At 48.7% G+C, this 23,690-nt stretch overlaps 1 protein-coding gene across 2 annotated transcripts in view; it reads left to right on the top strand.

Moving 5' to 3' along the window:
• SCFD2 (sec1 family domain containing 2) overlaps positions 1–23,690 on the top strand; it is a 1,002,395-nt gene that overhangs the window by 894,962 nt on the left and 83,743 nt on the right. For both annotated transcript variants that reach the window (XM_063920937.1, XM_063920936.1), the window contains exon 7: positions 5,059–5,193. In XM_063920937.1, coding sequence (XP_063777007.1) covers positions 5,059–5,193 — 135 coding nt within the window. The remainder of the gene's footprint in view (positions 1–5,058; positions 5,194–23,690) is intronic.

The following is a 23,690-nucleotide window of genomic DNA, read 5'->3' on the forward strand; positions in this document are numbered from 1 at the left end:
CCTGTCAGTGTGACAGGCGCAGCAGCAGCAGGGGGACAGGACGGCGCTACAGCAGGGATACAGAGCAGTGAAGGCGCCTCTCCTGCCCGGCGCCTACCTGCAATGCATCCCTTTGCTGAGCGGCTAGCGCCGGGCCTGTACACGGTGATATATCGGAGGATGATGATGAGGTGGACATCTTGCCTCTGTAGAGCCAGTTTGTGCAAGGAGAGATTAATTGCTTCTTTTTTGGTGGGGGTCCAAACCAACCCGTAATTTCAGTCACAGTCGTGTGGCAGACCCTGTCACTGAAATGATGGGTTGGTTAAAGTGTGCATGTCCTGTTTATACAACATAAGGGTGGGTGGGAGGGCCCAAGGACAATTCCATCTTGCACCTCTTTTTTCTTTCATTTTTCTTTGCGTCATGTGCTGTTTGGGGAGTAGTTTTTGGAAGGGCCATCCTGCGTGACACTGCAGTGCCACTCCTAGATGGGCCCGGTGTTTGTGTCGGCCACTTTGGTCGCTTAGCTTACTCACACAGCTACCTCATTGCACCTCTTTTTTTCTTTGCGTCATGTGCTGTTTGGGGGGTGTTTTTTGGAAGGGCCATCCTGCGTGACACTGCAGTGCCACTCCAAGATGGGCCAGGTGTTTGTGTCGGCCACTAGGGTCGCTTAGCTTACTCACACAGCTACCTCATTGCGCCTCTTTTTTTTCTTCTTTGCGTCATGTGCTGTTTGGGGGGTGTTTTTTGGAAGGGCCATCCTGCGTGACACTGCAGTGCCACTCCTAGATGGGCCAGGTGTTTGTGTCGGCCACTTGGGTCGCTGAGCTTAGTCATCCAGCGACCTCGGTGCAAATTTTAGGACTAAAAATAATATTGTGAGGTGTGAGGTGTTCAGAATAGACTGAAAATGAGTGGAAATTATGGTTATTGAGGTTAATAATACTTTGGGATCAAAATGACCCCCAAATTCTATGATTTGAGCTGTTTTTTAGGGGTTTTTTTAAAAAAAAACACCCGAATCCAAAACACACCCGAATCCGACAAAAAAAAATCGGTGAGGTTTTGCCAAAACGCGTTCGAACCCAAAACACGGCCGCGGAACCGAACCCAAAACCAAAACACAAAACCCGAAAAATTTCCGGTGCTCATCACTAGTTTATACTACATATATGTTGTGTAATGTTGCATTTTCTTTGTTGAAAACTCTGCACAAGCTTTCAAGTCCAGTTGTAGACCTTGTGGCACCCAGGGTGAACGTAACCTTTGCCCCTCCCATTCAAAACAGGGCCAGCACACGTAAAAAATATAGGAATGAGCCTTCATGGGGGAAGGGATGTGGCCACAGAATAGTGCCAATTCACATTGCACCGCATAGTAGTGTCCGTCAGTCACATTACACCACACAGTAGTACCCCTTATACACATTATGCCATGTTAGAGCCCCTTACACACATTACGCCAGTGGCGTTGGGGGAGAGGGGGCGGGTCCACACGGTAGCTCCCGCTGCAACCCGTAATGTTGGTGATATAGCGGAGGTGTCACTTGGAGATCACATGATCTCCAAGCGCCGCCCGTACACAGAGAGTGAACGGAAACAGGTTGCATCCACCCGGTTCCCGTTCACACCGCACAGTCAGCCAGGTTAAACACGAGTTCAACCCTGCTTGCGACCAAGTTTGAAATACCAGATCGCTCAACCCGGTATTTCAACCCTGGTACCTTTCAGACCGCACATGAACACGGGTTATGTGCGCTTATGTGCCAATAACCCGTGTTCATAGGTGGCGGTCTGAAAGGGGTATGAGTCATACTGGAACTGGCTGAACTGGAATAGGAGACAGACTGGAGACAGACTGGAATTGACTTGCAACTGGACCGGACTGGAACCGGCTGGGCTAGGAATGGAGAACAGAGCTTCCCGCCAGGTCCGTGCTCCCTATGCAACGGCATTGCTTGCGCACCTCTAGTTACGGCTGATGCCCAGGTGATGTTAATACACCTGTTACAGTGAGAAAACTGTATATGTTTATGACATGTACTCTGGCAGCAGCAGTGACAGGTTAGGGGTATCATGTACAACATCAGAGCTCATGTCTGTCGGAATAATATAAATAAATTGGATGAAACATATACATGTTGGGAAGTGCGGCGTCTGGGCCCCAAACAGCTGTGGTGAAGGACTGACCTACAGTAATCTGTATAATTTGTTATGATGTTGATCAGGGTTGTCATGTTTTGTTTAAGCACCAGTCAGAGCAAAGTGTTTTTGTTTGACTGATCACATACGCCCCCTCCCACTGTGTGTGAAGTTGTGTGGCTGTGTCTCAAGCAATTAAAAACATATTATTACAGTAAGAAGATTTGCGTAAGGTGCTTGTTTTTGTAAGTGGTTAGGAAGCAAGAAAGTTGGTTTGGTCTGAAGTGATTGGAAATATTGTGAAATGTTTTGTAAAATAAGACGTTGCATATCTGAAAGAATGAGGGGATCAAACTGATAATACATACTGACAGATAATATATATCCCTGCTAAGGTGATTACATGAGAAGTATTTGCTTGGAAACTTATTTTGCACTTTACTATATAACTTCGTAGGTAATTCTATGTCGGTGTACCGTACATCCCCCTACACGTACACCCATATTCCGATTTATTGTAAAGGATAGGCCAGATCATCTGGTCTAAAAGGGAAGTATTTTATGTACTTTGTGTTGTTGGGTGTCACACATGTTTGTTGGTAAATTGTGACCTGAGTTGATTATGTGTGTTGCCAGTTTGGTCCCAGGTTGTTTGCTGTACAAGGTGGCCGGGGTATAATTTTGGTGAGTTTTGCTTTATTTCCAGTGCGTCATCTCACTTTCAAAATCAGTAACGTGACAAATAAACAGCAGTGCCTTTTTGTACTCTATGTAGATATCTTTGTTTTGTGTAACTTTATCCTGTTTTCCCTCTCTCGCGATAACCAGTATTTTTCCTCAACTAAATATTTCAAGCATTTTTAAAATAGCCGATTAACATTATATCGAATACAGGTTTAGTATCCCATATCCAAAATGCTTGGGACCAGAAGTATTTTGGATATCAGATTTTTCCGTATTTTGGAATAATTGCATACCATAATGAGATATCATGGCGATGGGACCCAAGTCTAAGCACAGCATGCATTTATGTTTCATATGCACCTTATACACACAGCCTGAAGGAAATTTTAGCCAATATGTTTAATAACTTTGTGTATTAAACAAAGTTTGTGTACATTGAGCCATCAGAAAACAAAGGTTTCACTATCTCAGTCTCACTTAAAAAAAATCTGTATTTCGGAATATTTGGATATAGGATACTCAACCTGTAATGCATAATTTATTGCTTTAATAAAAGTAGATCTTTAAAGTCCTCTTGGTTGTCAGTGCCTTTATTAAAGCACTTGACCTGTGACCCATTCCTTTATATGGCAACACAGCCATGCCCCACAACTGTCTCCTATTTTCTGCAGGACAATCACAAATTGTGGACCTCAAAATTGCAAACCTTGCACAATAGTGGTGAGGAGGTCTGGCCCAAAATGGCTCTTTTTCTGTGGATCTGGTTGTAACTTCATTTGATAGATCCAGAAATGCCCTACTACTTTTATAATTACTATTAAAGTTATTGTCTGCAGTACTAAACTGTGGTTTAAACTGCGGCGATTCTTACACAAAACAAATGTAGACCTGAAAATAAGGCCAAGGGGTAAATTTAATAAAGCTTCTTAAAGTAAAAAGTGATGTTGCCCATAGCAAGTAATCAAATTCTGTCTAACATTTTCTAGGAGGCAATAGAGAAATGATAGACAGAATCTGATTGGTTTCTATGGGGAACATCATCTATTTTCACTTTTGGAAGCTTTAGTAGATGTACCCCCTGGAATCTAATGGTTTAAGGGCAAGAGGAACAAGTGTGGCTCTTTGTTGAGTTTAGAATAGAAGTGCTGTAGTATAGCTGTGACTCGGTACACTAAATGATAATAATAAAGAGATTTTTCAGAAGGTGTTTAAAGATTTGAAGACTGTTGGAGAGTCTGATCAGGCGCATTAGGGAATTCCATATGTCGGTGGCAGCGTGGGAGAAGTCTTGTAGGAGAGAGAGAGTGGTACAGTAGTTACCGGAGATGAGGCCAGATGCAGATTATCCAGTTCATAGAAGATTGCACTATATACAATCTGCAAAAGCAGTCATTGCTCTTCAGTAATCCGGACATGCTAATAATGAATATGATATTAAAGTAAAAAGTCAAAATTCAACCTATGTTTTTAAAACTAACCACTATTAACATACTAATCACAACAAAGGGAAGAGCTATACAAATGTTCATCACACACTTGCGGTACACACCTAAACTTAGACACTGAGGTAGAACTACAGTACTATAAGCCTACAGAAGGCTGAGGTATATCGTGTGTGTGTGTGTGTGTGTGTGTGTGTCTGCGTGTCTATCTTTAAATTTGCTTGATTAAGAACTAAAGATACAGAGGCAAGAATTGGCAGCAGTAAAGCACAGCTGTATATTGATTATAAAACAAGAACTGTATGGTGGCATAGACAGGACATACCCCAATGTGCACAGCCCTATAATACAGACCCAACAATTGCATTACAGATGGTGCCCAAGCTATGGGTGCCCTTTTAACCAAAACTAGGGTATCCAACTCATCCTTCCACCATAGCTATTCCATCCGGAAAGGTGTATTTGCTGCCGCCCCGTGAGGGTGGTCCAGACTTCCCAAACAATCTCCATGAAAGTGACTGCACTTATCCAACCAACTGCACCCAATCTGACGATTGTCCACACAGTACTTTCCAGCAGAAATAGCTAACAGCTTTCTTCAGGGAAAGAGGCCCGAACCCTGGAACTATAATAGCATAACCAGTGATCACAACTCAAGCCAGCCTCAGCTTCATGGTTCAAGCCACTCCAGGTTTACAGCAGCCTTCTGTTTTTCCATTCTAACATTGCTTTAAACTAATTACAACCATTTATCAAGCAGTGTGCTAAAAAGGTGATGCTAAGTAACTGAAATGATTTCTTCCCAGGCCTCATACAAGCCCCTACTGAGGCAGATTGTTGAAGAGATCTTTCACCCCGATCGTGCAGAACCCAAGGATATCGAGCACATGTCATCTGGCCTCACTGACCTACTCAAGACCGGATTCAGTATGTTTATGAAGGTGAGTTAAGTAGATTTGTATTTCTTTTGCCTGTTAATTAACATCTCTAATTTACATTATTTGCAGTGATAACTGATGAAGTAACAGCAACTTATGAATAACACTTTCCAGGTGCATTGCCTTCGATAAGAGGGTATCAGAGTGTACAGTAAAGTGATTGTGATAACTATCACTTTACTTCAAGATCTGTCCCTTCCTTTTAACTGTGCAAGGACGGGCATCAGGCAGAGCAAGTAAAAAACAAAACAATTTATGTTGGTAGAGAGAGGAGGAGTGTGCGGCCTGCCCAGGAGGGGTCGGAGGGTCTCTCTCTGGCTCTGCCTTAACTATCTTTAGTTGCCGTTATCAATCAGAGACAAGTTGCAAAAGTTAGCTGTTAGATTGCCCCATTTCGCTGTCTCAATACAGAATGTGGACTGAGCTTTTCAGCAATCTTGTCCAATTCTTTTACGACCAGGACATTTTGTGTGATTATTTTTTTCATATAGGCTACATCACATTGTTTCTCCTACCAGAATTGTGTAGTCGCTTACTCGCTTCATAGTCATGCCTACCAGTGGTTTAGGAACACACTGCGCCTAATAAGATAAGCTTGGGTCCAGGTAATTAGTAAGCTGCCAATTTCCCCCTCTCGGCAGCCCGGACTGTAATTGAAATCGGCTCGTGGCATAGCACAGATTACTTATACACACTGTGTGCCAGATTCAAATCACCCCCCCACACACACACACACACATGCGCGATCACCCACGCCAACCTGCTATTCTAATGTTGCTGCCAACAGGCGCGACAAATTAATTTCAGCTCACTACCCCCTGGAGTAGCGAGCTGAAATGCGCGTAAAGACGCCCAAACGGGTCTTTTCACGCTTGCGCCCATTACTTTAGTGGGTTTAGGTGCGCAAAGCACCTAAACCCAAATGTAATGGGCGCGATAAGCGTGATAACTGGGAGCATTTGAATATCGCCCCTCAATCTCCCGTTACTTAAGACAGGAGATCGGGGGTGCGATAACATTTGAATCCCCCCCCCTGTATGTTTTTTTCATTCCAGTTGTAATAGTGCAGCTGCTTCAGACATGATAATGTTGATGATAATGACTGCAATATCTTTATTTCAGACAAACACTTATAGATTGTGTTTTGAGTTTGATAAGGTATTTCAGATATAATCCCATAATACTATTTTTTATCTTTTAAAATAAACATTAAGCTTTCCATATACTGCTGCATTCAATTTCTGAACTTCCTTCAATATCAGCCATAAATATTCAAAAGATTCTAGCAATCTATAAAATATTCCTGATACTTATGTTTGCATTGAATTTTTATAGAGTTCATATTTAATCTGGACATGATTCAGACTTTTGTCCATTTATTGTATGACGCTTGCAAATAAAGCTTTGAATAGCAGACTGCTGAGCACATGTCTCTGCATGTGTTACTACACAGAAGACTCTCGTAACAACCTCCCTTTAATCACATTCCCCCAGTTGGAGAAGGCACAATGTAGTGACAGCAGCTGCAGCTGAGGAAGTGCAAAGGATGTGTTTAGTGGCCTTAACCATCATTATCATTTAACAATGTAGGTGGATATTATTTGTTCATTCTAGCTTTCAAACAGCTGAATAAGAATAGTCTTGCTTCAGTACACGTGAATATTATGGTCTCTGAAACGGGCAACGTGAGTTTGCAAAGAAGGAAAAAATAATTCCGCTATCATTGAAAATTACTCATATCTCATGTTTGTTAAATTGAGAAAAGGTGCGTTAATGAGAATGTACTGTATTTAGTAAGAGATAGTCTAGCTACAAAAAAATGACATTATTCATAGTGCTCAATGAAGGTAATTTCTTATTTGCAGTATATACGCAGATACTTAGCTCATTTATTTTTGTGCTTATTTGCCAGCCTCACGCATTCAATAGTATAGATAGGGCCATCTTAATTTTGAGGCACACTGGGCAGCTGCCCAGGGTGCCACGATTCTAAAGGCCTTAAAGCAGGGGCGGCTGGGCGGGGGTTCAGCCTGTAGCCAGACAGTGGATGGCTGTGAGCATACTGATTGGTGAATAGCTGGAGTTATCCACCAGAGTACGGAGAGACATTTTGTGAACGGAATCATGTGGAGAGATGGCGGAGGACCTCAGGAGAGGTAAATAGAGCCTCCACTGTCATACTCCCTATCATGCTTCAGAGTTTTTACTTAAAAATGATTAGAATTATACAAAGAAGATAGTTATAACTTAGAAACAGTTTCTTTGTTTATTGTAATCATTGTTATAGTTAAAACTGGCCATAATTGATCAGCTCCATGGATTTGGAGGGAGTAATAAGAGGTGAGGCAGTCAGCCTCACCTCTGATAGTCGGACACTGCTTGCAGAGCTGGGGAAGGGGCCACCCCATGGCCAGTAGTACTGCACAGAAAGTGAGCCAAAAAAGTAATGCCTCGCTGTGTGTGGGGGGATTGGGTGCCTTGAGCAGTGTTGGACACCTTGGATGTGTCATGTGACCAGGAAGAGCGCTGCTCAGAGACTGGAGCTCAGCAGCAGCAGGGGGAGGAAGAGATAACACAGTGATGCAGGTAGGAGAATCAATGGACAATGGAGGTTAGTGTAGGGAGGGAAGAGTTACAGTGAGTAGGAGGGGTTCCTGACACGCAGACCCACCCCCATTTGTATCTCCCCAGCCATTCACCTTACCACCCGTCACTGGTATATGCCCATTTTGCTATTTGCAAAGCCCCCAGATTGTGGTCAGAGAGAGTGTGCCTGTGGTTCCAAAAATAAAATGATCACGTCAAATGTCTGTTCTCCGGCAGTTTAGGACAATCCTATTGTAAGTTTCTGCTCCACCTTTCTCTTAAAATATTGCTAGTGTGCTCCTCATTCTAATGCTGCCCATACACTTGTGCGATGCCCCGCGACGCGACATCGCGGGGCATCGCACCGGCAGTTCAGGTGCGATGAAATCGCACCTGAACTGCCTAAGTGATTACCATGCGATCCTGCAATAGATCGCATGGTAATCATGTGATCAGCACGTCACCGCCGAGTGGGAGCGGCCTTGCGTCTCAAGGTACCTAAAATGTGCATACAATCCTTCGATTTCTCTCACAGATGAGGTCGAAATCGAAGGATAGCACCGATTATCTCACAAGTGTATGGGCACCATTAGTTTTAACTAGTGGTGAGCATAAGGCAGGGGACATTGGGATTGGCTTACTGATGGAGCCACCCTAGTTGTGTCTCCGTCTGCGAGTAGGTGCGCTTGCCGAGGCGCACCGCAGAGAACGAATGGGGCGCGCATGCATCGTAGACGCGCACGTGCCCCATTCAAAGTAAATAAGAGCGTCTGTATACTCGGTGGCGTCCATCTGTAATTTAATGCAATTTCTGCTGCGGGGTACACTGGGCTCCACAAGTCTGGACAGTGGGGTGTAGAGTAGGATCTTGATCCGAGGCACCAACAGGCTCAAAGCTTTGACTGTTCCCAGAATTCCCAGCGCCGCCTCCTCTATAACCCCGCCTCCCAGCACAGGAGCTCAGTTTGTCAGTTGGTGCTGCAGTAAGCAGGCACTTAACAGAGGGGCTGCTCCAAGCAGCCCTGAGAAAAGCTTTTTATGAGGTAAAAAGTGAAGACTTCAAGGGCAGCAGCGGTGGTAAATGTCTTGTGACATTCACTGCTGCAGCTCCAGCTCTCCCCAGCGGCGCTGTACACTCCCGAGCCCTGGTTGCCGGGTACCTACAGCGGAGGCTCCGGTTTACTTCACGTTAGGCACACACGGCTGGGGTTTTCCAGGATTGCGTGGCCGCGCTTCGGGAGGTGGTAAGTGGGTCCCGCTCGCGGGACCCGGTCTTTATCGAGATCCGGCGCGGTCAGTGGGAGGCGGGCCGCGCGCGCTGGCGGTGGACACTGTGAATACAGGCGATCCCACTAGATCACCAGGGCATGGGCACAGGTCAGGTTTCCTCTTAAAACTGATTTTAATATCGCCCACAGTACCCGGTGGTTTTGCCAGCAAGGGGGATAAGGCTTAGACCTGAAGCCCCTCCCCCAGCCCCAGGGCACCATTTCCAGCAAGTGTTCCCGCCCTGGAGCTGCATCTCTGTCTTTCCTCACTCCCTGTCAGTGTCTGCGGCGCCATTACTCCTCAGCTCACTGTTCCTGGGACTGCTTTGGCAAATCCTCCTATGTAAAGCCGCCTGGTTGTCAGCGCTGTGCCTTTACATGACACTTAAGTATTCTACCTGCCTTTTTAGTCAGTGTTAGTAAGAAAGAGTGCATTTAGTCAGGGGTTTATAGTACAATTACCCTGTGATATACATCCAGTTTCTTACTGTGTAGTGTTATATCTATTGACTATATAGCTGTATAAGCTAGTCCAGTGCAGTATTATTGTCTGTAATAACCTCTGCATTGTACAAACTGTGACTATTTGTGTGTGCATTGATAGCTGAGTGGTGTCCATCTCGTGTCTTTCACTCAACTTGCTATCCCTATATTCTATAACCTGAGGGGGATTGGTGCGTCAGGTGTTATTTAATATAGGATTTTCACAAAGATATACTGTATTATGTATTTTTCTCTGTGATTTAGTCACCATATCTCTCCTTTATCTCTGCTGGTGCTGACTACACTGCGCAGGGGTTTGGGTTTTGGGATATAGTGCTGCTAATAATTGTACTGTGTTACCTCATACTGCAAGTTATATCATGTCTGCTTCTGAGGGTAACGGTTCTGGGGCGGAACACACTGCTGGTGTTGCTGAAGTGTCTGGATATCCAACTGGGTCCTGTTGACGACAGATGCCAGTCTAAGAGGTTGGGGTGCGGTGCTGGAGCAGCACTCCTTGCAGGGTCGGTGGACCAAGGAGGAATCTCTCCTCTCGATCAACATTCTGGAATTGCGGGCGGTCTTCAATGCGTTGAACCTAGCCCAGCATTTGATTCAGAACCGTCCTGTTCAAGTACAGTCGGACAACGCCACCACAGTGGCTTACATAAATCATCAAGGCGGCACTCGAAGCCATTTGGCAATGAAATAAGCCTCACGGATTCTACGTTGGGCAGAACGTCATCTACCGGCAATATCGGCAATATTCATTCCGGGAGTCCTGAATTGGGAAGCGGACTTTCTCAGTCATCAGGACGTGCATGCTGGCGAGTGGGGCCTCCATCCAGAAGTGTTTCAACTCCTCGTGGAAAGGTGGGATCTTCCAGATGTGGATCTGATGGCGTCTCAACACAATCACAAGGTTCCGGTCTTCGGAACAATGACAAGGGATCCTCAAGCAGCATTCGTGGATGCGCTGGCAGTGCCGTGGAGGTTTCGGCTGCCGTACGTGTTCCCTCCGGTGTCACTCCTGCCCAGGGTAATTCGGAAGTTCAAGCAAGAAAAAGGAAATCTGCTTCTCATAGCTTCGGCGTGGCCCAGACGGCACTGGTTCTCAGACCTGCAAGGCCTATCGTCAGAGCGTCCACTTCCACTTCCACAACGCCCAGACCTCCTCGTTCAGGGCCCCTGTGTCTACCAGGACCTAGCCCGGCTGTCTTTGACGGCGTGGCTCTTGAAGCTTCCGTCCTAAGAGCTAAGGGTTTTTCTGAAGAGGTCATTAAAACTATGTTGCGGGCCCGGAAACCGGCCTCTGCTCGGATTTACCATCGGGTCTTGCATTCCTACTTTGTTTGGTGCGCATCTAACCATTATGACGCTTCCAAGTTTAGTACAGCCAAACTTTTGGCTTTTCTACAGCAGGGCCTAGATTTAGGCCCGCGTCTGGCCTCCCTCAAGGTTCCTATTTCTACCTTGTCAGTGTGGTTTCAGAGAAAATTTGCAACTTTACCTGATGTTCATACTTTCACTCAGGGTGTGTTGCGTATCCAGCCTCCCTATGTCCCGCCTGTGGCTCCTTGGCACTTGTCGGTGGTTTTGGAGGCGTTGCAGGAGCCTCCATTTGAACCTCTTGGTTCAAGCTGACCTTAAGTGGCTTTCCCTTAAGGTGGTGTTCTTGCTGGCTATTGCCTCTGCTAGAAGAGTGTCGGATTTGGGTGGCTTGTCTTGTAGTTCCCCATATCTGATTTTTCACCGTGACCGGGCGGTTCCTAGGACTCGTCCCGGATATTTACCTAAGGTGGTTTCTTCGTTCCACCTTAATCAGGAGATTGTGGTTCCAGCTTTTGTTTCTCCTGATTTGTCTCCCAAAGAGCGGTCTTTGGATGTGGTACGGGCTCTCCGTATCTATGTGAAGAGAACTGCTTCTATTTGAAAGTCTGATTCTCTCTTTGTTTTGATTTCACAAACGTGGCTGGCCTGCTCACAAGCAGACCCTGGACAGGTGGATTAAAATGGTGATTGCGCATGCTTATGTGAAGGCTGGTCTGTCAGCTCCTGTTCACATTACGGCCCATTCTACTCGGTCTGTTGGACCTTCTTGGGCGGCCCAACGTGGTGCGACCCTTGACCAATTGTGCAAGGCGGCTACGTGGTCCTCCAGTGTACCTCGCAGAAAGAGTTTTAACAAGGGTAAGTTTTTACCATAAAACTCGTTTTTTATTTTCTTTATATTGGTTTTTCAGTTACTTTAAGTGCCTCTGTGAAAATTAGGTTTCTCACTAAAAATATAGGCCAACGTTTGTTTATTAGTAATTCCAAGGACTTAGGGAAAGAGGCTTTACAGGCACCCTTTGTCCCCTAAAATCTGCAGGCTCTCTCCCAGAAACGTATTAAATACCTGAACCTGTATCAGGAAATCTTGGTTTTGCACGTCGATATGGGAGGCAGTCAATTGACCCGCCAGTTGGGATCTCAGCGGTCAGTATCCCGGCTGGCCGGAAACCTGACACCAGCTCCAATACCGGCGGTCGGAGTCCCGACCGCCAGCTAGTTTCCCCATTTGGGTGGTGTTCCACGCCTTAGGGGGAATAGAACCCTGTGGCAACCTAAGCGTGGCGAATGCAGCGAGGGGACACGCTGCACTCGCTGCTGGGATCCTGGTTGTCGGGATCCCGGCATTAGTCTCCTGACCGCCGGGATCTCATACTGATCCCGATGAAAAGCATATATATGAGCAGCTAGCCAGCAATTATCAAGAAACATCCCAATCTTCCAAGTTCCCCAATTGTCATACCGTCTCTGCCATCTTGTCGCTCTAACCCAGTACTTCCCATATACAGAACTGCAGTCTCATAATGCACAAAATGGTAATAGCGTTACAGGTCATCCTTTTTTGAAGCTGTGGATAATTATCCTCTATGCATTATGTGAAATTACCAATAAATATTTGGAACTCTTATTTCCTGTCTGGCTGCTAGTGTCAGGGAATCATGGGATTTGTAGTATGACAGAGTGTTGCAGGCCTGTAACAGTAAGATAGCAGGAACATTAAGCATCAGTATGAAGGTTTGCTGATTTGCTGTGCTGCTACACAATTAAAAATATATTTTTACTTTTTCAAACAAAGGGGGTGATTCAGATCTGATCGCTGCTGTGCGTTTTCGCACAGCGAGCGATCAGATCCAAATTTGCCATGCCTCTGAGCCGCAATGCGCAGGCGTATCGGATGGCTACAGCGGGCATCTGCGGTCAGCGACGTGATCGTGCTAAGGATTCATTTGCATGGGCGTTTGCAAGGTGATTGACAGGAAGAGGCCGTTTGTGGGTGGCAACTGACCGTTTTCAAGGAGTGTCCAGAAAAACGCAGGTGGGCTCAAGCGTTTTTAGGGAGGGTGTCTGACGTCAGCTCCGGCCCCGTTCAGCAGGATTCAATCTCACTGGAAGAGTAAGTCCTGGGCTGCGCAGAGCCTGCAGAAACTGATTTTGAGCAGCTCTGCTACACATGGGATCACACACTTGCACAGCGATTTTGCACTCCCCCTGTAGGCGGCGACTATCTGATCACAGGACAGCGAAAAACGCAGCCCAGCGATCAGATCTGAATTAGGCCCATAAGCACATATAACAAGCATAAACTTCACACGTCAGATGCATACGCACGCCACTCAAGCACACTTATCTAGTAAATAAAGACAACAACCGTAATTGGCGTGAAAGGGGTCAGCTTTTTATTTTGACTGAGAGGGAGGCCTATTAATACTAAAACTAAAAATGCAGACTTCCCTCTCTAACTAAGGTGGCTGGGAGAAGAACGGTTAAGCATGATAAACAACTTAATAAGGGTAATCCAAAATTATATGACGAAATAGAGCAATAAACATGTGTGTGTGAGGGGGCCTTCTGCCCCAGATGTTCCGGGATTGGCCTCCTGCCTCCATCCCGAACAATAAAAACATGTGTGAGGGGGGCCTTCTGCCCCAGATGTTCCGGGATCGGCCTCCTGCCTCCATCCCAGACATCGGAAATGCAAAAATCCAAGGCCAGGGGTCGACCTTCTGCCACTACCCCTGCCCACCAACAGTTGTAGGGACGAAGGTACGCTCCGCCCCTACGGGGTAAAAAATAGGGCCACCGGCCCCGATATCCACACATGTTTATGATCTATCATATGGGCCCACCAGGCACGGTGGTGCCCATCAATTAATAATAAGACTATAAAATTACCTAAAAGTTCACCCGAACTTACTACCGATAAACTCCTTAAGTTAAACTAAAATAACCGTTCAGAAACCGGCCACCAAAAGCTAACACAAGTAACCATATTGGAGCAACAAAAAACCAACTCCCCAGAGTGGGAGGGTGGGACACGGAAAACTTGAAAGAGGCAGGATGTCCTGGGTCTGAAGAGTATATGTATGTCAGACCAGCCCCTATACAGAATCCAGCCAATCACAATCCAGGCAGTTTCCCTTACGTTCCTCCCACAAAAACTGTAACACCTTCCATGCCAGAGTGATGCATTAAGAGGCGTGCCGCATGCCCCGCCGGTGAGTTTATGTTGTCTCGGCCACATTCATGACCTACGCAGTCTTAAACTTCACACGTCAGATGCATACGCACGCTACTCAAGCACACTTATCTAGTAAATAAAGACACAACAACCGTAATTGGCGTGAAAGGGGTCAGCTTTTTATTTTGACTGAGAGAGAGGCCTATTAATACTAAAACTAAAAATGCAGACTTCCCTCTCTAACTAAGGTGGCGGGGAGAAGAACGGTTAAGCATGATAAAGAACTTAATAAGGGTAATCCAAAATTATATGACGAAATAGAGCAATAAACATGTGTGTGTTAGGGGGCCTTCTGCCCCAGATGTTCCGGGATTGGCCTCCTGCCTCCATCCCGAGCAATAAAAACATATGTGTGAGGGGGGCCTTCTGCCCCAGATGTTCCGGGATCGGCCTCCTGCCTCCATCCCAGACATCGGAAATCCAAAAATCCAAGACCAGGGGTCGACCTTCTGCCACTACCCCTGCCCACCAACAGTTGTAGGGACGGAGGTACGCTCCGCCCCTACGGGGTAAAAAATAGGACCACCGGCCCCGATATCCACACATGTTTATGATCTATCATATGGGCCCACCAGGTACGGTGGAGGCCATCAATTAATAATAAGACTATAAAATTACCTAAAAGTTCACCCAAACTTACTACCGATAAACTCCTTAAGTTAAACTAAAATAACCGTTCACAAACCGGCCAACTGCCAGGTTACCAACCTGCCACCGCCACCTGAACCGAAAACTCAACTAAACAAAGCAGAATACGAAGAAAAAACTCACTCAACTCAAACTAAAGAAAACAGAATACGAAACTAAAAAGACCTCAAGACCCGGCGCACGAGAGAAATTGCCACCCCCGGCCGACAAGCCATTCAGCCGCCTGCCTGCAAAAGAAGGGTGTTACTGAGGTTAAGAAACAAAATATATGGAGAAAATGGGTAACCTAACCTGCATCCCTAACAGGAAGGGGGGGGGGGGGGGGGGAGGCGGTTCGCCCAATTTGACTTGAGGCAAAAACCAAAAACGCAAAACTTCGTCAGCCGGCCATAATTAGAACCAATGATAAAACAAAAATTCCTCAAGGCCCCCGCAATCGCAAAGTGCAACTGCGACGAGCGGCTAATCCTCAAAAGGGCGCACTGGGAGGAAAAGGCCTGATATAGCGTCGGACTGCACCAGACCTCCACCTACCCAGTGCCCGGACGTAGACTTCGGACCAACCTGCCGCAGCGGCTGCCGAAGCAGCGCCGATGCGGAAAAAGTGAGTCCCATAGTCGGCCGGAGATAGACCCAGGTATAAAATACAATGCCCCAAAACCGACCGAAATTGATACCTAGTCAACGGGGAACCGTCACAATGGACGAGCCACCCGGGAGGCGTTGGAGGCCGTACGGACAAATAAGACCGGGCCGCGAGAACTGGACAAATGCCCCGCACACGAGCCCGACCCATTCGAACCCACTACCCCCGGCCAACTACGTCAGTCTTGGAGCTCTGAATCCCACACCACAAACTGTCGGGGCGTACGACGACGTGGGCCGCCAGCATGGGCGAGGCAGAAGTCCGAAAGACGGACACCAGCTCACCCACCCTGAACCCACCGTGGAAGGCCATCGGAAAGGCCGCCATGAAGAGGCGAACCTCGTATCCCCGCATCGTATCCCCGTATCCTCGTATCGTGAGCGCTGAATCCGATACCGCAAACCGTCGGGGCGTATGTCGACGGCTTTTATTGACGGAAAGGAAGGCCTATTAAATCCAAACTTGGATGAAAAAACTCCCTCTCTAACTGAGGGACGGTTGAAATATTATCATACAGCACATAAAAATAAAATGTCTCAAAATTATAAGTGAAATAATATCCTAAATGTTGGAGGGCCGTCTGCCCCGATGTTCCGGGATCGGCCTTCTGCCACCATCCCTAAGGGCAGGCTACCCAGATGTTCAGGGATCGGCCTGCTGCCACCATCCCTGACATCCCGAATCCAATGCAACTATGGGCCATCTGCCTTGTGAGGGGTCTTACCACTATGGCCCCTCTCCAGAAGGTAGCGACTCCACCGCTCCCAAGCGACCAGACAAGCAGCGAAAGTTGCAGGAGCCAAAGACCTGTGGGCTAAATCCTCCAATCCGCACACTGAAGCAGGACAGAAGTCCCTTTGGATTAGAGCTGCAGGAGCCAACTGCCTAAACCGCTGCCAGCCGACGTGAGAAAGGGTATCATCAATGTAGTTGCACTCGGCCGGGACATGCTCGGCTCGCAACGTAATGTTGTTCACCCAGCATAGCAAGACTATCTGCGCGAAGACCCGCAGTACCGGCAAGGATGTGAACTCCTGCCTAATGAAGGCAAAAACCACGCCCAAATTGTCGCACCAGAAGACCACCTGTTTTGTTGCGCAGGGCATAGCGCCAGAGCTCCAATGCGCCCAGTATGGGAAAAATATCCAGCAACAGCAAGTGTGTCGTGAAGCGCTCACTAATCGCAAGCACCAGAGGCGTCCGTGAAAAGCTCCAGGGAGGTGCTAGACATGACCGCCTCCCACCCAACACAGACGCCGCTGAAACGAACCAGAAATTCATCCCTTGTACGTAAATCCCGCCGAATTTCGAGGGACAATCTGAGAAAGTGATGCGGGCGTCGAATTCCAACTGTCGCCCGCTCCAATTTTGCAAGCAAAATTAAACAGTCCCAATAGGGATTGAGCCTGCATGAAAGTAAGCTTGCCCGCAGCAAGTGCATAAAGGATATCATCGTGAAGACGTAACACCGTATCCACTGGGAGCCTACCGAGGCCGGCGACCGAATCAAACTGAATTCCGAGATAAACTACGGATGCAGAGGGCCCATAAAGCCGCTCAGGCGCCACCGGAACCCCGAAGTGTGGGAAGAGGCCGAGTGCCCTCCGTAACAAGCTAGCGCAGTGATCTGAGTCCTGTGGCACGATCAAAATGAAATTATCCAAGCAGTGCGAAATTCGCCGTTCGCTCGTTGCATGCTCCAGGCACCAATGGAGGAAAGAACTGTATCCCTCGAAGTATGCGCAAGAGAGAGAACAACCCATAGGGAGGCACCGATCTATGTAATAGCCATTGCCCAATATAAGAAACCCATAAACTGAAAGGCCGAAGGGTGCAGAGGGAGAAGACGAAATGCTGACTGGATGTCCAAGTTACACATCACGGCCCCCGTTCCAAATGACCTAATGTTGGCTATGGCCGAAACAAAAGGACAGGTAAATGACTCTACACTGAAAATCAGAGATAGTATCATTTACGGAGGAACCTAAATTCGTCCGCGGTCTTCTTGGGCACTATCCCGACGGGGACAAGCCCAAATCCGGTAAGAGGGGGATTCCAAAAAGGGGGGCCTATCATCCCGCCCAACGACACCTCGGCCTGAACCTTCTTCCGGAGCACGTCCGGAAACTCCCGAGCCGAACGCAGGTTCGTACCAGCCCCAGGACCCACTAGCCCAGATATCGGCAAGGGGAAGCCGGACGCGAAACCCGAGTGCAAAAAGTGGGCGTCCACTCGCTGCGGGTTACCGTCACAGCCAGGGTTTGAGCGCCAGGAGCTGAATTGGGGTGGGGGCCATGGCCAGTGCCTGGTGCCACGGGAACGCGACTCTGTCGGGTGTGCAGGCCGGAATTACCCCCTGTCTCAGGACTGGTGCAGTCCTTGATCCCATGTGCTCCGCCACATCTGATGCAGGAGTGAGGAAAAATGACACGGACCCCCCAAGTCACATTGGGCATTATTGAAAGCGAAGCATTTGCCATGCCCGTGCGCGATGGATCCCTTCAAAAAGTGGTGGAATGAGAGCCAGGCCGCTTTGGCAATCTTCTCGCCGTACCGCCCTCCCCGGTGCCCACGGAGCCCTGTGTCAGCTCAGAGCACATTGCGACATCCTTTTTACCGAAATTGCAGATCTCCCGGCTATGCTATTTGCGCCGAAAGTCCTAATAACGTCGCCAAGCCGACCCTTCGTCCTTATGGCACAGCGCGTGTATAAGGAACTGATAGTTCACTAGGTTCATGTGCTCGTCCGGGCGCGTCGCTAAAGAACACGCCGGGAAGATTAACATGCACCTAACCCAATTCGGGTAGGATCGCAAAGCGTCTTTGCTCACCCCGGCCCTTTTTCTTAGCCGAAACCAAAGCGTTACGATCATCGCTAGTAAGGGCGAAGATATTGACGTAGTGGCCCTTACGGATCCTATCCCGGACCCGGGGGCTCAGACCACGTTGCACTGCCGTGTTAGCGCAGGGAAGAGTGTCCGACTCGACTGACACTTGCGAGGCGGAAGAGGTTGAATACCGGCGCTCGCGCCGTTTGTGACGTTGGACCCAGTGCAAACCTCCGTCTGAGGAGGCCACACCCTCCGAGGACGTGGAGCCAAGGGAAGAGTCCGTGCCCCTACGCCTGCGTCTACTGTGCTTGCTGGAAATCCTATGCGTACTCCTACCCACGGTAGAGGAGCGGGACTGGGTACATGACCCCAATCCGCTACGGGGGGGGGGGGTAACCGTGCTCCCTTGGGACCAGTCAGTGTCCGATGAAGACTCACCTGCACGAGAAGCTACTCCATCCATCCCTGCTCCCTCAGGACGACTTGCTGAGGCACCGACTGGCTTCAGTTCATACCAGTCCCTACGTCCATGGCTGGGGAGACAAAAGATTACGTTGTTCCCGTGCACACCCACCGGTCCAGCAGCCGCCGCAAGCGGGGCTGGCGGGCCGGCCGTTCCGCCAGAGGACTGGAGCGGCGCAAGAGTCTGCGCGATGCTATCAGCCAAAGAAGCTGTGGTCTTCCCCTGTCCCCCGGGTACGGAGGATAACAAGGGAGCCACCGCCAACACGACTGCGGCACAAATGGCGGACAAGACGGCGGCGTCCACCAAGGGTGTCGCCGCCGTCGCTGGTGCTCTAAGATCAGACACGGCACGCGAGTCCCGCGCCCCACGGGAGGTTCGCAAAACCACCCGTCGGGAGAAAGGAACCGGAATATCCCTCGCTGTCGGGTATCACAGCATATCTGTCCTGCTGCAATAAAATCTGCCGGACCCGCCTGAGTATCACGGCATATCCGTCCTGCTGCAAGAAACTCTGCCTGACCCGCCTGCACCGCGACCTCCGCCAATCCCGAACATTGGTCTCAGCACCATATACCTGTGCGCTGTCACTACTAGAAAAAACTCAGTTCACCGTCCGACTGAGGGCCATCCACAGCAGCGTCCGAATTATCAGTCCGGACGAGGCGGGGGACAGACAACTCGTTACCCGCCTGTGCACGCCGTCCCCTTCGGGGGCGATTGACCTGTTGCCGGGCCCCCAGCCTGGTAGCGGCCGGGGCCGCACGGCCATGTCTGGCAGCATTACTATGCGATGCACGTGCACACCCAGAAAGGGGTGGAGCCACGGGTCCAACCACGGCAGGAGAGGCCTAGTGGCCCGTCCCACTGCAGGCGGACGCGGAGCATCCCCGCGCGACGGCCCTTGCAAGGTCAGCCGTTGGCATGGGCCCCTAAGCAACGGCAGAGCGGGCACGTCGCACCGCCCCGCCGCGGGAGCGTGCCATTCGGACCTGATCTGGGACATTATGATCCCCACCAGGCCCAGCGTGAGGAGGCCTCATATGGGCTCCCCTGGTGCAGGACCAGAGATAAGCAGCATGTGCGCACTGCACGGACACACCGCGTCCGGCAGCTGCGCGTCCCCCGTCTGCCCAGTGGATAGGGGGATGAGGGCCAGAAGATCATGGAGGCTGCCCCCACAGGAAATGGTCTGTATCGGGTGCAGCACTCGCGCACCGCATGGACCGCACCGCGGCCGGCAGCCGCGCGACCCCCCGCCCGCCTTTCAGTGGAGAAGGGGATGAGGGCCTGAGGTCCATGTAGGCTGCCCCCACTGGCATGGGCAGCATCTGCAGCACGCGCGCGCTGCACGGACCCCCCACGTCCGGCAGCCGCGCGACTCCCCCTCCCTCCTGTTGCTGTTGAGTACCCCCACGAGCAGGTCTTGAACCTGTGACCCAGGGTGAGCCACTGCAGCTCATGAATGTAACTTTTTTGGAGGCCGCCCCCCCGGGCGGAAGAGAGACACCGGGCGGCAGGGCGCCGTCCCGTCCGTGCAGGACTAGCGCGCCCGCCAGCCGCCCTGACCGGCGGGTGCAGGGACGCACACAAACCTGTTCCCTGCAGACCGCCTCAGCGGCCTACGGACCCCCCGCACTCCGCCCACCGCCGCAGCTAGCGGCGGAGATGGAGAACGCGGGAGTAAGTGAGCACGGGAGGGCGGACAAGCCCAGCCGCATTCGCCCGGCGTCTCCCGCACCACAGCCGCAGCAGGCCTGCCCTGGCTCGGCCGGACCGCATAGGAGTCCAGAAGCCGAGCAGGGAGGACCGCGCTGCGTCCGGGTCCGGCGGCAATCACTGCAGGCTCAATGAGAAACAAAAGGGGGGGAGATGGAAGGAAGAAGGGAAGAACAGAGGTATGAAAGAAAAATACAGAGAGTGTAAAGCTGAGGAGAGCAGGGAGAAAGAGGATAGAGTAATAGAAGCCAAAGGCAATAAAAACTGAGAAACAGTAGTACTTACAGACACGGAAAACTTGAAAGAGGCAGGATGTCCTCGGTCTGAAGAGTATATGTATGTCAGACCAGCCCCTATACAGAATCCAGCCAATCACAATCCAGGCAGTTTCCCTTACGTTCCTCCCACAAAAACTGTAACCCCTTCCGTGCCAGAGTGATGCATTAAGAGGCGTGCCGCATGCCCAGCCGGTGAGTTTATGTTGTCTCGGCCACATTCATGACCTACGCAGTCTTTTTGTTTAGCATGAACAAGTCACATGAAGAGAATACATGTCTCAGGATACTGTCCAAATCATTAATCAATTGTCTTCTTGTATTGTTTGAATCCATCCCTTGCTTTGTTATACTTTGGTGCTGCAATGCATTTGTTTCACTTGAGTACACCTTTGGATGTGTGTTACTTATTTTTACTTATGTAGATCTGAAGAAGGATCTTATTAGGGTAAGAGTAAGATTATATACTCTATATATTTTGTCTACAGAGCCATATCCTGAGATGTACAGCGTAGAGAAGCACTGTGATGATTTGTAGCCCTAACAAATACAAAAAGGCTCTTTACATTACTGAATGAAGCCCAAAGCTTGTCTTCCAATATTATAGAAGTCTTCACAAATTGTTTATGGATGCCTGTTCCTCTATACTTTTATGATGTTTAACAAGTTGTGTTTACAGTATTTGGCGCAATGTATGCAAATATAAGTAAACAACCTACATACTGTATAGTCTACAGATAGAAATGTATTTATTATTTATTTATTAACAGTTTCTTGTACAGTGCAACAAATTCCGTTGCGCTTTACAACTGGAACACAATTAGTAGACAAAACTGGGTAAAAACAAACAGTCATAGAGGTAGGAGGGAAAAACAAAAGGATTTTTCCCAGCACTCTGAGGGCTGTTAGTAACAAGAACAGTATGTGAGGATACCGGGTTCAAAATCACTCAGTCACGGTGGTAGATGAAAATCCAACAGTGGTTTATTGAACAGAATGGGTTATAAACAGCTCAGCACACTTCTGTGATCCAATTCTACACGACAATCCCTCCTGGAGCTCCTGACAGAACATTACTTCTTAGTCAGTCTCCTGCCACTCTCTCTCCTCCCCTCTTTGCTATTATCAAAACCTTTGTCTTTCCTACAATAAGGCGACACCCCCAGAACAGTTTCAGAGCAAACCTACTTTCACATGTCCAGGCATGTCCCCTAGGCCACAATAGATGTTAACTAAATTAACCTTACTTAATCTGATTGTGTGGCCTGGAATCCATTGTGTGGGGAAGAATGAGGGAGGTGTATGGCCTGACATCTGATCAGTCACATGGGGGAAACATTATTTTACAAACTATAACACAATAACCAATACATTCATATATATATACATCGAAAACATAACTGTACCCTTGTAACAATAACATCATACAATATAATACAATATTGCCTAACATATAACTAATAACATATTGGCAATTGGTGAAGTCCATGTGTAGGACCAGGGCTAGGAAAGTAACCACGTGTCTTTTACCACTGAGCGACACGACGCGCCAGCTGTGTCATCACATGTCGTCACATTACCTTCCCCTACTTTCTCGCCCTGTGTCCTAAGTAGCTTAAGCTTGCTGAGCGCAGTGATGCTCTTCTACATCAGACAGTCTGTGCCCCATCATAACAATGACTGGCTGGTTTCTCTTGTGGGTCTGGTGGTTTTTGTGAATAGCATTTTACAGTTTGTACGGAGCCCACCAGCGTCCCAGGTCCAAAGTCTGTGGTAATTGTCATGAGGCTTGGGTGGGAATTTCTTTCCCCGGTCTGGTGGGTGCGTGGCCCACAGTACATAAATCAATACAGTCTTACCAGGGTCCGGCGGAAACGTGATCAGCAGTCCATAGTTCTTGTATTTCCCCCCGGTGTCCCATCCAAATACATTAATCAAAGTCCCCTTTGTAGACAGCCACTGGGTTGGGGTAACAGCATGTGCAACAGTATAATTCAGTAAGTCCAATAACTGCACCTGGGGACTTAATAATTCCCCTACACCCAACTGGGTAACCTCACATTTCAGATAGTCACAATTTTCCTCCATAAACAAAATCTGATCTCTGGGGCCCTCACTCTCCCTCCCCAACAATGTATTCCCTGGGAACCCCACTTCCATCACCTCTGGTGCATCAGGACAGTGGCTTCCCTCCCCCAAACATGAACCACGGGTATGGTAATTGTCAGGGCACAATGGGGATTCCTTCATGCCAGAAGTTTCTTCTGTGCTATCGTGGTAAATGCTTCCTCCAGCCTGGCTGGCTGGGTAACTTGTGGGATCCTACTCTGAGTCTTGTATGCTTTGGCCTGAAGTACAATCTGCTCAGCTTCCTTGTGTGTAGCCACCAACTCGACCATCGTTGTACTGGTACATGGATGTAGGTTCACAGGGACAGTGGCATTACCTTCTCCATTCACTGCTACATGTCCTGGCTGAACACCATTGTCCTGGTTAGAGTCAGTCATTTCACCTTGCACACAATGCCAGTCCAAAACACATTCAGGTGCCCTAGAGTAGAGCAACATGTTCCCTTCCAGTTCCTGAGCTGATGCTATTTTAACCATGTCTGATACCTGGATTTTCTCTGAGTCACAGGGAAGATTCTGGCATTCAGACTGCAGCTCCTTACCATCAAGTTCACTGAATGGGAACAGACCTCCAGAATCTTCTGGGAGAGATACAATAGCTGGGGATACACTGGGCCCTTCCTGAACATCCTTTTCTGATAAAATAACTGGGGCAGCCATGAACATAGCTTCACAATAGGCCTCCCTCAGCCGAATATGCTGATCAGCCTGAAGTGAGACCCTGTCTGCACTAGCCATGCTTATAGTTGGGACATTACCACCTACTGCTGCCCTCGCAGAGATCTCCTCTTCCACCTCTGCCAATGGGAAGGCATAGGGCATCTTCTCCTGGGGTGTTTGGATGACAGACCCCACTTCCTTCTCATTTTCAGTAGCCTCCCC

The sequence above is a fragment of the Pseudophryne corroboree genome, chromosome 1, assembly GCF_028390025.1.
Source record: "Pseudophryne corroboree isolate aPseCor3 chromosome 1, aPseCor3.hap2, whole genome shotgun sequence".
Lineage (NCBI taxonomy): Eukaryota > Metazoa > Chordata > Amphibia > Anura > Myobatrachidae > Pseudophryne > Pseudophryne corroboree.